The sequence below is a fragment of the Cuculus canorus genome, chromosome 16 (assembly GCF_017976375.1).
Source record: "Cuculus canorus isolate bCucCan1 chromosome 16, bCucCan1.pri, whole genome shotgun sequence".
Lineage (NCBI taxonomy): Eukaryota > Metazoa > Chordata > Aves > Cuculiformes > Cuculidae > Cuculus > Cuculus canorus.
Window position 1 is genome coordinate 8,039,402 of NC_071416.1, and position 14,912 is coordinate 8,054,313.

Genomic DNA, 14,912 nt, shown 5'->3' on the forward strand with positions numbered 1-14,912 from the left:
ACCGATGGGGGGGGTGGAGTGGGGGGGTCACCCTGTAGTCTTACCTTCAGCCATGGTGCCCTGCGGTCCTGGTCCAGGTGCTTCTCCCGATCCTGTTGCCGGTCCCTATCCCCGGTCCCTATCCCTGTCGCTCGGAGCCGCCCCTTCGCCGCTCCCCCTTTATGGGCGCTGCCCCCTCCTTCCCCCCCGCGCCGGGGATGGTGGCGGGAAAGAGGGAAAACAGTTTCCTGGAAACGGAGTGGTTTCGGTTCCCACCTAATTAAAACAACCACCCCGAGGAATCCCCCCGGCTCGGCTGCTGCCGCCCCCGCCGGCTTCGGGGCAGGACGGGGCTGCGCTGCCCGCGCCGAGGGGACGGCGGCTTAGGGAATGTTTTCTCCTTATAAAGTTTTCTTCCCCCCCGCGGCGCTTTATCTCCCTACCAGCCTTTTTCTGGCACGGCCCCGACTGCTCGGGATTGCAGCCGCCAGCCCTCACATCCCCCCGCCCCGTTCCCCTTCATCCCTGAGCGACAGAGCGAAAATGAGCTGGAAAGTTTCCTGTTTAAGAGGAAAATGAGCTGGAAAATTTGCTGTTTCCTCCGGGCCACGGTGCCACTGGCTGGAGAGCAGGAGCTGGCACCGGCGATGTCCCTGGTACCCCACACCCCGGCTGTCCCTGTCTTAGAGACCCCACAGCTCCGTGGGCTCTGGGAGCACCCTTGGGACCGGAGCGCGGTGTGGCTTCTGATGAATAAGGTTTTGTGTACCTCTTGAAGTTCAGTAAGACTGAGGGCAAGGTCCTGCACCTGGTTCGGGGCAATCTCAAACACAGGCTGAGTGGAGAATGGAGCGGGAGCAGCCCTGAGGAGAAGGACTTGGGGTGCTGGGGGAGGAGAAGCTCCCCATGAGCTCGTAATGTGCACTCACAGCCCAGAAACCAACCATGTCCTGGGCTGCATTCAAAGCAGTGGGACCAGCAGGGTGAGGGAGGGGATTCTGCCCTCTGCTCCACTCAGTGAGACCCCACCTGGAGCCCTTCATCCACTTCTGGAGTCCTCAGCGCTCTAGAGCCCCGGAGGTTTGGTGCTTAGTGTGTCACTGCAGGGCTGCTGCGGGTAACAAGGACCTTCTTGTGGGTGACAGCATCCTGACAGCGGTTGGGGTCCATCACTCGCGGTTGGTTGGTCACTCAGGTAGGGGCGTACTCAGGGTTGCTGCGCAGGGGCCACGCATGGGCTGTGGCCCAGCAAAGCCCCCCTGTCCTGAGCACTCCCTGTGTGCCCTGTCCCAGTGGTGTGACTGGATTTGTTCCCCTAGTGCTCGGGGCAGTCCTGGAGAGGGGCCCTGGGGCGATGTGTTCTGCTCAGGCGTGCCACCACACTGGGAGGGTTTGCAGCAAGACATGCAACCTCTTCCAGCCCCACAAAGGACTTTTTGATACTGAGGGTGTCGGAGTAAGGGGCTGAGCACGCCAAGAGCAGATACCCTGGAGAATTCCCACGAGCTGGGGCTCCTGGAGTGGGGGGCGCACGTGTGATTGTGCTGCAGTGCTGCCCCAATTCCCCGCGTGGCAGAGGGGCCTGGGGAGACAGTCGCCAGGAAAGGAGCTGAGCCATGGCTGGGAGAGCCTCTTCCTTCATCGCCATCTGCGAGGGAGGTGGAAAGGGAGATTAAAGAGAGTGCAGCAAATCCTTGCTGAGAGAAAGATCGGGGCAGCTGGTTTTAATGAAACCATGCACGCAGAGGCCAGGGGTGCAGCTGGTATGGGTAGCCCTTGCCAGGGGCGCTGATGGTGTCCACGCTGCCCCTCGCACCCCTGCAGCTGCTAACCTGGAGCAGGGATGAACTGTGCAGGTACGGCTGCCCCGTTGGTGCACTCCTGCCATTAACCTCACAGGATCCTGCTCTCCCTGCTCAGATTTGGGAGGAACCTCTGAAAACATCGCCCTCTTCCCAGACCCTTTGGTGCTGGCAGCGTGGGCAGAGCTTGGTTCCATCCTTATGGATGCAGGGAGGGATCGCTGGGGTAGAGGTCCAGGGGGCTGCATGGAGGGTGCAGGAATCCCCTCCCTCACCAAGGTGCTGTGGGGCTGAGGGGGGCTGGTGGCAGCAGGAGCCCACAGCCCGTTTCACCTACCCTGAGCTGGCCCCACTCTCAAGGCTGCTTCCTGGGTGCAGGAGCCGTTGCCATGGGTGGGGACACGTGAGTGTGTTTGGGCACACACAGGTGCGTGCAGGGTCCAGCTCTGCCTGGACAAACCCGCTCTTCCTCTCTTACCGTATGTGAACTTTGGATGCACTCCGCAGCCTGAGGTCCCGTTCTTGGGATGTGTTTAATTTGCTCTGGGTAACGAGTGACAAATGGCCCATAGTGGCACGGTCAGCTGCAGAGCAGTCCGAAACCACTCCGCTACCTCAGCGCAGGAGCACCGTCCTTTGCTGGAAGGGCTGTCGTGTTTGGGGTTCCCCAGGCCCAGGCAAGCCAGAGCTCTTGGGGCTGCTCAGGGACCACCACAATTACTGATTGGTTTTGCAGCCAAGCACAGCGCAGGGATGACTGACGGTGTCTGTCGGACACCTCGGGCAGAAGGAGCAGGAGCTGAATGCCCACCTGTCCCTTGGGAATGTCCGTGGAGCTCCGGGCTCAGTCCCAGCATCTTAGCAAGAGGAAACCTCCCTTGTTTCTGGCCTCAGTGCCCACTTCACTCCCCACCACACATCGCAGAGGCATCTGCCTGCCCAGACACTGGAAAATGCTGCACATAGAAGACCCAGGCACACTGATGGGGTTATTTTTACTCTCCTTGGTAAGACAAGGTTGCATTAAGAGGGTGTTTGCACTGCTGGATGCCCAAAATAACTCCTTATTTTCAAAAGGTGTTCGGCAGAAGACTGTGACTTCCTTTGCACCCACCCTGGTCCTGGAGCTGTTTCAAAGCCTGCTGAGTTCTTCCCTGCGCGGTCCCGCGCAGGCAGAGACGCTGTTTGCTTTCCTGGGTGTGTGCGGGGAGGCTGGCAGCCCCCGGCTGCACCCACACGTCCTGACTCAGGCTCTTGTGCAGGCAGATAAACAAGCCCTGAAAAGGGACAGTGTCTTCCTCTGAGTCGCCCTGTGAAGTTGTCAACAGACTTTAATGGATCTGCCCGTCTGAGTGCGTTCCCCCTCCCTGCCCGGTGTGTTCCCCAAAGTGCGGCGCTTGGCAGAGCCAGGAGATGCACCCTCCCATCACCCCCCAAAGCCAGGGTGACCCACCTGCTCCCCACCTTGCGTAGAGACCCCAGCAACCAGAGCCCCTTGGCGGGGAGCCCAGCACAGTCCTGTCCCTTCCCCAGCTCCGTGCTGGAGTGATGGGTCCGGAAAGGGGGTGGCAGGGCTAGGCTGTGACTTTGGGAAAAGGCTAAGGGTTGATGTAGTGTTTTATGCTGATGGTGACAGGGCTGGTGGGGAGCGGTCGTGGCTTACTGCAGGGGTTCTGACAGGTAGGGTGCAGCAGTTCTTGCTCACTCACCGGAGCTGGAGAGCAGCTCTGAGCTGTGAGCATGCAAAAAATAGTTCAAAAGTGAGGGGAAAAGCCTGATATCTGCTCCGTACCTGGTAGGAACCGACCAAGGGCTAGGCAGCGGAGGCAGACAGGTTCCCCGAGGGGTCAGCAAAGGGAGAAACTAGGGTCGGGCATCCCTCCTGTTTTGGGGCTTTAGGTCACCGTGGGCAGCTCTGGTGCTGGGCCAGCCGTTGAGCAAGGTGGGCTCAGTGTTGAGCCAAGGCTCGTGCAGTGGCAGAGCTCTGAGAGCCGGCACAAAGAGCCCTTGTTCCCGGCCGCAGGCAGTGCCAGAGGGGCAGGAGGGGGCAGTTGCCCCTCAGCAGTGCAGGAAATGGGCAACCTTGCCTTTGGGAAGAGAAGTGGCTTTTCTGAGGAGAAGCAGATTGTTTTCCCATCTGGCCCCACAGTGAGGTCCAGGGAACCCAGTGTTGCAACCACGAGGCACGCTGGCGCGTGCAGCCCCACAGGGTCAAAGCATCCTCTGCTTGCAAGACAGGAAGAGGGATGTGCTGGCAACATCAGCCACGGTTCTGGGTGCTGGCTTACAGCTCTTGGTACGCACTGTGCCAGAGGCTATTACCGAGAAGTGCAGAGCACAGGACCAGCATCGCCTGCGGAGGGGCAGCAGCTGATAACCAGCTTCTCTGGAAAGCTGGAGTGGAGGGGAAGCTCTCCCACCCACTTCTGAAGGGGGATTGAGGAGGAATTCATTATGTCACTGTCTTTGTTGTCAGGCCGAGTCCATGGTTTTATTTAAAAGTAAGGAGAAACACAAGCCTCTTGCGTGTGTCTTGATAGATTCAATCTCTGAGCTTGCCGAGAGGGACAGGAGGGCTGGGGAGGGTTTTCCTGCAGCCTCCTGTGTAGGGGAGATGGTTCCCCAGCCTACTCAAGCCCTTCTGTGCTGGTGGCCTCAGGATGGACGCAGGTAAGAGTCCTGTGGCGCAGGATACTAGGCTGCGGTGCTGCATGGGATAGACTCTTGTCCGCTGCCAGTGGAGCCATTACTGGGCACATGGTGTTTTGCAATGTGAACTATTTGAACCTGGTGGTAGCTTGATTCCAGTCTCCCAGTGTCTTGGTGGACATCCCCCAGCCCTCCTGCCCCACAGTGCCTGCTTCCCAGGAATTCTCCATCACCCTCCCTGATGGCATTTGTGGGAGGAACAGAAGAGGGGTCTCCACTCCCTGCCGTGACTTTGGTGTGTTGTTCATTTGTGTTCCTCTGCGAGTGCTCGTGTCCAGATTCAAATGCCTGAAGCTGTGTGATTCCCCAGGGCTCGCATGCGAGTGAGGCGCTTTCCTCATGCTGGGGGACGCTGGTGCCTGCCTGTTCCCTCGCAGCTTCCCGGGGTCAGTGTCCATCAGGCCCCTGGGATGCTGGTGTTTTCCAGCAGCCCCTCGGGACAGGGCACAGCTGGTGTTCTGGAAAGCACCACCAGGCTGGCCTTGACCTGCTCAGCTCAGACCAGACTTGAGTTACGTTCAGCTCTTGGAGTTCAAGTCTTTGCTGTTACCTTTCACCCTTCCTGTTTTCCTTTGACATTCCTTGTTTCTTTGTCTTTTTGGGGTTTTGTGGCCATCCTGTGGCTCTTCAGGAGTGCCAGTGCCTCTGCTTGATGATGGGTGAGACCCAAGTTTGCTCTATTGGAGCAGGAGCTTGGAGATAACAAAGCTGCTTTGGGACGTCTGCTCACAGCCGTTCCCAAAACCCTCGCGAAGCTGAGGATGGAGCTGCATGGCTTTGTGTGGCAGCTCAGCTGCCGCTGTGTTTACCTGCTGGAACCAGACCCGGGGCCTCGTTTGCCCCTCAGGAGGACAAATCCAGGCACGACCGCGTTTCCACTGTGGCGTGCGCCAAGTCCTCATCCTGTGCTTCAAAATGCCTGTGGCTGTTTGCAGCCGAGCCCTAACACCGGGGACTGCTGTAACGGGAACAGGCGTGTGGCCGCTCCCCTGGCACCAAGACTGCGGGAGAGTCCCTCCTGGGGAAGTTGTGTTGGCCCACTTGCAGTTGTCCTCATGCCTTTGCCTTGCCAGCCATCATCCATGCTTTCCTCCTGGCCTGGAATGAGGGCATGGCCATGGCTCCAGCCAGGAGCTTTGCAGCCCCGGTGCCTCTTGTCCGGCTTTTTTCTTCCTTCCTCTTCCCTCCATCTCACTGTGGTTGATCACTGGGCAACACTTCTGCCCCCACGGTCTGCAGGGCAGGGCTCAATGGGAAATGGGCAGCAAGGAGGAAGAGTGCACTTGGTGACCTCAGCCAGAGCTCCCTGCTTGGTGCCGATGCAGGTACCAGCTGCTCTGCTGGAACGAGGGGCTGTGGGCGGATATGGGGGTTAGTGTCCCTCAAGGCTGGCGTCCTGGACTGACCCACGGCCCGTCTCTGTCTCCAGGCTGCTTTTGGCATCTTTGGCATCTAACATTTATTAGCTTGCATACTTCAGAATGAAGTATTTCAGTGGGAAGCTCCCCTCGGCGGCCGGGCTTTGATGCTCCGTGCCCCGGTGCTGCCGGACGCCCGCCAGCCCCTGACAAATGATTTTGCCATTTCATGGGTGGGAAAGAGACGTTGATTAACTCCTGCACTTGCCTTTCTGGAAAGGTTATAGCTTAATTGGTTGGACCTGGAGCCATAAATCATAGGCTGAAGGATCAGCAGAGATAAGATAATTTTGGAGAGTGTTGCACAAACCCTTTTTGGTGGGAGGCATCCAGCTGTGCGCACCCAGCTGTGGGGCAGCCGGGAGCACGAGGCTGCTCTGAGTAAACCATTCCCCCTCCAGCGAGAAGCCAGGCATTCCCCTCTGTTTATCCATTAATCACAGGATTTGCAAAATGTCCTTTTTCCCTCCTTTTCCTTTTCAAAAAAGAAAAACAACAGGAAAGCCATTGTTTACTTTATTCAGAAGAAACTGAATTCCATTTTCTTTGGAAGAGGATTCTGGTTCTCTTCCCTAAAAGCTAAAATCTAGAAAAATCTCAGCTTTTCCCTAGCCAGGGAAGGCAGCAGAGGAGAGAGGGGAGGGCTCTTCCCTGCAGGGCAGAGGAGCAGATTGAAGGCAGCACCTTCCCACCCCAAGGCTGCCAGCTGGTTTGGGCATCCCACCACCATCCCACCACCATCCCATCACCTCCTTGGCACAGGATTGAGTGAAGGCAAACACTGGCCCAGCTCAAAGTCCCTGCTTCCCTGGGATCCCCCACCCCAGGTGGCCCTGGCCAAGTGTTCAGCACAGCAGGGAACTGTGTCGCAGAGGTGAAGCATTTATTATACATGTCACTAATTACTTCTTCCTTGATTCTCCCCGGCATTTTATTGAGGCGTTAGGCTGTGAATATGAGGAATCTCAAAGGAACATTGCATTCACCCCCACTGCTGCGGCTGCTGCTCCAAAATGACCAATTACCAAATGTCCCCAGCTTGTCGCTGTAAGAGCACATCTTGCTGTGCAGCAAAAGAGGGGCTCAGTACAGCCCTAAGGACCCATCCTGCTGTGTTACTGCTGACTCTTGGTCTCTGCCTTGACTCCTCTCTCTCTCCCAGCCTCCAGGCGTTTGCTTTGCCTGAGTTTATTTCTTAACCCTACATCCAGGTCTTCCTGGATTCCTCTCTGGCTCCTCGCAGCCCTTGGGACAACCTGGGCTGGTGCCGAGACGCTGCTGTGCTCAGGGCAAGGTGCGAATCCACAGAAGCCAGTGGCACGGGATGAGGGGCTGCTCCCCTGTGCAGGCTGGGTCCTGGTGCCCAGATCCCTCCAGGCGAGGTCAGGGGATGCCGAGACTCAGAAATTGGCTTTTCGAGTATGATGATGCAGCAGCACAGCTCTGAGAGCCTCTCAAAGGGCTCCCGGGAAACTGGCTATGAAACACAGATAAAATAAGTGACAAATGGTGAGCACCTCATCCCTGGACGTGTTAAAGACCAGGTTGGATGGGGCTTGGAGCAATCTGATCTAGTGGGAGGTGTCCCTGCCCATGGCAGGGGGCAGAACTGGATGGGCTTAGGGGTCTCTTCCACCCCAAACTGTTCCATGAGTCTCTGATTCTATGATTTTGATGTGGAAGCCAAAATAGACATTGCTTGTCCCATTGAAGTAAAACAGCAACTTCTCAACACAGGACCATCAAGCCCTGGGCTCAGTCCCTGCCGCTCCTGCCCTTCACGGGTTTGGGTGGTTTCAGCTCCTGACCTTGCATTGCCACTGGAGATGTCGTGGGAGAACAGCAAGGCAAGAAACACTCCGGGTGTGCCGCAGCCGTTATTCCATCGACAGGCAAAGCACTGCAGAATCAATAAGAAGTTTTACTCGTGGCCGCTAGAGAGATTTCATCTCCTGAATTATATGATGGGATAAACGATATCCCAATCCGACTGCTGCCCCAGCTCTCTTCTCTGCTCACAGCTAGGCTGAATGGCTCCCAGAATTAATGAGAATAACCACTCCAAAAATGACAAAGTATTGATTTGTGGTTGTGTTTCTTCCCAGCCTGGCCGTGCTGCAGCTCCACGGTGGATGGGAGATACTTATCCAGTGACACCATGTGACGGCGAGGGGTTTATACGGAGCGACAGCATCACCCAAATGCTTCCGCATGGTATGATTTCAGTAATAATATTCTCCTCCCTCTTCGCTCTTGTTCTCTTGACGTGGCACTGTGTGTGTTGGGGGGAGTAGTGGTGTCCTACCTGCCTATTTGCCGCTTTCCAGGCTGTGGGAAGAAAGCAGGAGGGGCGGGAGGGGACCCTCAGCACCCGCCGATGCTAGGTGGGTGCAGTGGTGTTGTTCCTACCCCCACTAGCGCACACAGGCCATTTTAGGCCACTTAGCACAGCTTCTGCCCCGCTTCCAACACCACCTTCCCCCGCTGCTCCAGGCCACTTGCTGGCTCGTATTGACCCAGGCTTGCTAGGGAGGAGAATTCCCATTGTTTGGAGGCAGTCACTTGGGACACCAGGGCAACCCCTTGGTCCACCTGAAACCACCGTGCTTGGGGAAAAGACTCCCTCATCGCCTGAAGAAGGGGATGGATGCTCAGTCATCCTGACCAGGCACACTGGGGACAGAGCACCCATTGATGAGGTGCAGTGATCCGGCACGTGTGGGCATCCCCTCGGTGCTCCTGGGTTCCTGTGCACCTGGGAAAAGGCCCTGGACCGCCTGAGAAAGGGACTGACCATCAGTCACCCTGACAGCTGAATGTGCCCGTACCTGGAGCGTGGCCCAGGCTCTCCTACAACTGGTAAAGGCTACCAGAATGACGTCTTCCAGGTGGCAGCCAAAGTCATTACTAGAGCATCAAAATGAATATTTAAATATCAGATAAACATCAATTATTGTAGGATTATGGAATGGTTTTTGTTGGAAGGGACCTCAAAGCCCATCCAAAGTAGAAGTGCAGGATAGGACAAAGGGGAATGTTTTCAGCTGGAAGAGGGGAGATTGAGATAAGATCTTAGGGATAAATGTTTTGCTGTGAGGGTGGGGAGGCCCTGGCCCAGGTTGCCCAGAGCAGTGGTGGCTGCCCCATCCCTGGAGGTGTTCAAGGCCAGGTTGGATGGGGCTTGGAGCTCCTGATCCAGTGGGAGGTGTCCCTGCCCATGGCAGGGGTGGAACTGGATGGGTTTTGAAGTCCCTTCTAGCTCAAACCATTCCATGATTCTATGATTCTAACTCAGCTTAGGGCCAGGCAGTTTGGCACAGGTAAATACTGTGACGTGAAGAGTTAGGAAAAGTGTCCTGGCTGGGGTGACCCCACTGAGCTGCAGGACCTGGCAATGAGTGAAGAAAGGAGCAGAGCTGGCTGGTTTACCCGGGATGGATTGTGCAGACCTCCTCCGTGTCTCTCTACAATCATTAGTTTTAAGCCAGAAGGAATGAGATAGACTCAGATATTGGGATTTCAGTGAAGCAGGGGTAGCGATAGCAGGGAAATCAGGGTTTGAGCTGGAGATGTGTGGCCTCCAGAGAGGAGCTCAGCGGGGCTCGGCTTGGGGATTTGGCAAAAACAAGGCTGAGGGGGGTATGAGTGAAGCTCCCAAACACTGGGCTGGGCAAGTGCCCTTTGCTGAGGCGCAGCATTGCGTGGGGCTGCAAGCCATGACCACGGCTGGGAAGAGGAGGAGAGTGTTTTTCTGGAATGGCTCCTAGGTGAGATATTGCTTTCTCTAGAATGTCTCTTGATTAGCTCATGGTGCGGCTGCCCGGACAGCATGTCCCCAGCCTGGCTTCGCCCTCTCCCGGGTGGCCAAAGAGGCGGTGCGGCTCAGCAGGACGCGCCTGTGGGGATGGGGTCTTTGGGGACCCTGGGCTGTTTCGGACAGCGATTGGTGAGGTTACACCCAGCTCAGCTGGATCCCCAAGGTTTTGAGACAGCGCAGTCCTACAAGTGGGGAGGCTGGGCAGGATGATCCCACCCTCACCCATAGACGGGATGGGATGGAGATGGGAACTGGAGACAGAGGCACTTCTTCCAACCCTGAAAAAAGGGAGAGAGACTCGCTCTGCAAATGGAAGCAGGCAGGGCACACCGGGGACAAGCCAATAGTAGCTTGAGCAGGACCATTGTACCAGCAGCAAATGCTGGTGGTGGGCAGGAGAGCAGGCTGTGGGCGCAGCCTGCATAGGTGCACAGAAGGCACTGCCTGCCCCTGGGCTTGGGCGACAGTGGGGACTCCAGAGCCTGGCCCTGAGCAAGAAAAACTTTTTGTTCTGCTCCACAAGGACCACGCCGGGTGCTTCTCTTCAGATTTATTAACATTAAAAATGTTAGTCCCCCATTACTGAGTGCACAAGAACAAAATGTGTGTTGTCATTGCTTGGCCAGAGCTGCAGCAGCGGCAGGGGATGGTGAAACTGCCCGGCACAGGGAGTGCAGCAGGGCCGATGGGCAGAAACCCCTTGGCACAGGTTTGCGCTCCCATGGGATGCTCTGAGCATGGCCGCTGGCTGCAGGAACCCTCACCTCTGTCCTGAGGTAAACCTGGCACTTGTAGGGATAACAGCACTGTACGCAAGGGTTGCTACACACCTAGTGGATGATTAACGAAGCTGGTGAGGCTGGGGCTGGGGTTCCTGCCATCCACAGCAGGGCGAGGGCTAAGCGTGGGACCTGAAGGACTCTGTAACTGTGGGTGGACAACGGGTCCCAGCTCCTCACCTTCGAGGATGCCCCAGCCAGGACTTGATTGACACTTCCACAGCTGTGCAGAAACAGCCCCAGCTGGAAGGGATGGGTTTTACTTGGCATTTTCTTTAGCTGGGCTCTCGGTGTGGTGGTTCTCCAGGTAAACAATCTGGAGGGTCTTTTCAGAGGGGCACTGTCTGGGGCCCTGGAGGTCCCGCGGCGAAGCCAGGCTCGCTGCCAAGGCTTCTTCAGTGGAGTTCTGTGAGTCTGAGTCTTCAGAGGAGAAACTGTTCCAGCTGGAAACCTGGAAGTACTGGGTGGCTTCTGCCCGCTTTTCTGTGGGCAGACCTGAGACAGTGCTGTGGGGCGCAGCGGTGGGACACGATGGGTCAGCTCTGGGAACACGCACCCGGGGAGGCAGGGTGAAGGCGCGCCTCGGAGGGGGCTGGCTGCGCTCCTGGATGAGGGGTCCTGCAGGTCCCTGGCAGGCTCTGCTCTCGGGTCTGTGGATGGAGGTGTCAGCAGGGATGTGGTGGTGAAAGGTGCAGTCGCTCTCCAGCCCCTGTGGGCAGTGAGAGTGTGTGGAGCTCAGCTCCACACCTGGTACAGAGCTGGGAATGCTGCCAGCCTGGGGCTGTCCTTGTCCCTGGATGCTGGGTTCTATCTTCTCCACCACCCCCCGACCCTCCGACACTGCTGTGTCGGGGCTGGTGGCTCCTTTGCAGACTGGGGATTCCTTGCGAGGGGCTGCAGACCCCGTGTTGGGGGAGCTGAGGGCGTCTCCTTGCCTGCTGGCTTCTGCTCCCCAGGCCTCCTGCAGCTCTGCCAGCATCTCCTCCAGGATCCCACGGGTCTCCTCGTACCTGTGCCGTGCCTCAGTCCAGGCTGCCAGCCCTTGGCTGCTCTGCATCCTGCACACCTGAGCCTTCATCTCCTGCAGCTTCTCCTGGGCAAACTCCACTGACAGCTTCTGGAAGGAGCTCTGCAGGCACTGCAGCGCCTGGCCCTCGCCGCGTTTCACCCGCGCTGAGCACTGCCTGCAGTCCACCTTCAGCCCTGTAATCTAGAAAAGAAGGCATGAGTGGCTGCTTTCAGGGGTGCCCAGCGGCACTGGGTCCTGCTGGAGGAGAACCCTCGCACCCACCTTGCTGGAGAACCGGCCAAGCTCCCGCAGCAGCTCCTGCTCAGCCTCCCGCCGCTCCACCTGCCTGTGGAAGCTCATCAGCTTCGTCTGGAAAAGGGCAGCAGCCGCATGGAAGGGATCTGCCTCGGGGAAAGCTGCATCACGGACCTCAGCTGCCTCCTGACATAGCGCCAGGCCACGCTGGTACTGAGCCTGCAGAGACGGCAGGAAGGGACAAGCTCCACGCTGACCCACTGCGCTGGGCCGTGTGCGCAGGGCGAGGCTCTCTGCAGGTCAGCGCTCGGCATCGCTATCAGAGCTACACGGGAAATGTTTCTTGGCAAGTGGAAGAAACAAAGAGAACGGGGATTCTCTTTGCTCTGTCCTGGCTTGGCTCCATGTACACAAAATGCATCATCCTGTCCTGAGTGGAACCACCTCGCCTCATCCTCCCTGCGGCGCACGGAGCTAAAGGGCCCCCAGGGGTATGGGGTGTGGCACAAGCTCTTGTCACCACGTTATTGGATGTCTGATGGACATCTAGACTCTGCAGCCCAGCCCTGCGGGAGGAAGGGGGCTGCAAAGGACAGAGTGCATGAGCGGCTGGGAACAGCAGCAGTAGCCCAAAGCGCACCAAGGAGCAGCACGACCACCACTGTCACCGGAGCAAGGCTGCCCAAAGCCCTGGCAAAGCTGGGCTTGGAAACTGCAGCCTGACTCAGCCACCTGGAGACACTCAGCTTTGCCCAGAAACCTTGTTTCCAACCTGGGGGATTTGGGCTGATTGCATCACACTTTGTAATGAAGTTCAAATGATTGTAATTCATCATTTTCCATTTTGGCCGAGCAACAGAAATTGGCTGGAGCCACCCAGCAGTGCTGCTGGCAGCGATACCCTCGGGATGTTCAGAAAAGCCCCCTCCAAACATACTGTTGCCTGGATGAAGAACTCTTTAAACTGCTCGGTGGGGCCCTGGAAGTTGTCGGGGCTCCACTCCTCGGTGCCCATCTCCTGCAGCCGCGCTGCAGCCTCCCCGTCCAGCCAGTGCCCCAGCTGCAAGAGAGAGAGGCCAAGGGTCAGGCAGGACCGGCTGCAGCCGCAGCACTTCCCAGCACCTCCCTTTCCTTCCCTGACCGGGACATCCCAGCCCAGGCATGGGTATGCACGGTCACCTCGTAATGAAAATCAAAGCTCTTGGAATCCTGTTATTCTCCAGGCTTCCTTCTTCATCAAAACCCAAGGAAACATGCCCAAAACACTTAGCCATGGGAACATTACAGAGGACAATTTCAACTTGCCGCACGCACAGCGGTACCCCAGGGACGCCCAGCTCACCTTGCTGAACTCGGCCTTGAGCTCCCGGACCTTTCGGAGGAACTCCAGGCGGTCCAGGCAGCTGTTGGACTGGGACACCAGTTCATGAAGGTCTTCCTCCAGCTGGTTGTACAGCCCCTCAGCCAACTCCATGCTGGTCCTGGTGGGCAGGGAGAAGAGAGACAATCCGTGCTGGGTGCCACCATGCAAGCTGCCAGCTCCTCATGAAGACACCAGCAGAGGCAGCTCTCTGGCCAGCAGGAGCCTCTGGATGGGGCAGCTCCCTGGAAGCCGGCACTGGCAAGTGGCCATGAGGGCAGCCAAGGAAGTGGATGGGCAATGACCCAGGATGTGTGGCTAGTGAGAGCCTGACAGGTGTCTGGGCCAGGAGCTGGCCAAGAGACCTCCCCACCCACCTTGTGCACCCTCAGAGCCCACGAGGGCGCTCGCCAGGGTGTGTGGGGCAGTGGGCTCCAGGCCCTGCAGGTGTCCCGACACTTCCCTGTCCCATACAGCAAGAAAAATGTCGGGTAACAAGGAGGGGAAAGCACTGGCTGTTGGTACAGCCCATCCCAGCAGAGAGAAGGGAGCAGAATGGAGCAGCGGGATTAGTGCTACCTGCATGCATGCACCACTGGACGAGTGCAGCATCCCCAGACCAGTGTGACACCACTTAACACGTGCAGCATCGCTGGATGAGTGCAGCATTGCAGATGTGTGGCATTAACAGACGATCGTGGCACTGCCAGACATGTGCAGCATGGCCAGATGAGCGCAGTGTTGCCGGACGTGTGCAGCATTGTTGGACAAGTGCGGCACCACTGGACATGTGCAGCATCGCCGGACGCATGCAGCAGTGCCGGGACTTGGCCCCATCTAGTGGCTTTGTCCGTGACCAGCCCGGAGGGCTCACTGCAGGCCCTGCTGAGCAACCCTGGAGCGTGGTCCTGGGGCAGGAGACCCTCCCAGCAACCCGTGCACCTTCCCCAGCCGGGATGGTGGGAAATCCTGCCAAGGGCCATCCAAGACATGAGCTCCAACCTCAGAGGGAGTTTGCAGGGCAGGAGGGAGCACAGCAGCAGTGCCAGGGCTTGCTGGGAAGAAGCTTGTGCTCATGGGGACCAGGCTGTCCCTGGAAACATAGTTCTGCTGGGCAGTGGAAGCTGGGGTCCCTGGCACTGGCACCTCTCTCCCAGGGAAGCCGCCCCCTCCTACCTGATGCTGGCTGAGGCACTGAGCCGGGCAGCCTCCCTGCGCAGCCTGGCCAGCACGGCTCCCCCCTCGCGCTGCACACGCACCAGCTGTGGGTCACTCAGCACCCGTTGCATCAGCTCCTGGTGCCATCTGATGCACTCGGCCACATCCTGCAGAGGGAGGGTCGGACACGCGTCTCACCTGGAGCCCCATCTGGCAGGTCCCAGGCCAGTGCAGGATGAGCACCTGAGGCTCAAGGGACAAGGACAGGGGACAGCCCCATAGTCAGGAGTCACTGGACTGGGATGTTTGCACTGAGGCTTTTGGCAACCAGGGTGATGTGTTGCTGTGTGCTAGCCTGCAGATGGGCTCTGTGGAAATGCCTATGACCCGTGGTGCTGCAGGTGTTACCTGCATCCCTGCTGGCGTGTCAGCGCTCCGCAGCTCCCGGATGCAGCTCTGCAGCAGCTCCAGTGCCTGTCTGAGGCCAGCCACAAAGGGATGCAGCTTCTGCAGGTGGGACATGGTGCGTCAGTGGGGCTGGGGCAGCTCGGCAGGCAGCAGGGCACGAGGGGTCCCTGCTTGCAAGGAGGAGGGGAGCAGTGGCAGACCAGAGCAGGGAATACCGC

General features: G+C 58.0%; 2 protein-coding genes and 1 long non-coding RNA gene across 8 annotated transcripts in view; 1 reads left to right on the plus strand and 2 right to left on the minus strand.

Annotated features, from left to right (window-relative positions):
* The window catches only part of TGM2 (transglutaminase 2), a 14,373-nt gene extending 13,966 nt beyond the window's left edge, over positions 1–407 (minus strand). Inside the window, exon 1 of the mRNA XM_009562629.2 lies at positions 45–407. Coding sequence (XP_009560924.2) covers positions 45–54 — 10 coding nt within the window. The 5' untranslated portion in view covers positions 55–407. The remainder of the gene's footprint in view (positions 1–44) is intronic.
* The window catches only part of LOC128853867 (uncharacterized), a 24,757-nt gene that overhangs the window by 799 nt on the left and 9,046 nt on the right, over positions 1–14,912 (plus strand). Inside the window, exon 2 of the long non-coding RNA XR_008452681.1 lies at positions 8,014–8,122. This is a non-coding gene — a long non-coding RNA (uncharacterized LOC128853867). The remainder of the gene's footprint in view (positions 1–8,013; positions 8,123–14,912) is intronic.
* KIAA1755 (KIAA1755 ortholog) overlaps positions 10,202–14,912 on the minus strand; it is an 18,744-nt gene continuing 14,033 nt past the window's right edge. For 2 of the 6 annotated variants that reach the window (XM_054081959.1, XM_054081962.1), the window contains 6 exons: positions 14,695–14,793; positions 14,305–14,453; positions 13,111–13,249; positions 12,706–12,828; positions 11,796–11,987; positions 10,203–11,714 (listed from right to left, as the gene is read on the minus strand). In XM_054081959.1, coding sequence (XP_053937934.1) covers positions 10,764–11,714; positions 11,796–11,987; positions 12,706–12,828; positions 13,111–13,249; positions 14,305–14,453; positions 14,695–14,793 — 1,653 coding nt within the window. In that variant the 3' untranslated portion in view covers positions 10,203–10,763. Of the gene's footprint in view, positions 11,715–11,795; positions 11,988–12,705; positions 12,829–13,110; positions 13,250–14,304; positions 14,454–14,694; positions 14,794–14,912 lie in introns of all 6 variants that reach the window. The other 4 variants (XM_054081957.1, XM_054081958.1, XM_054081960.1 and 1 more) reach the window with 4 other exon arrangements.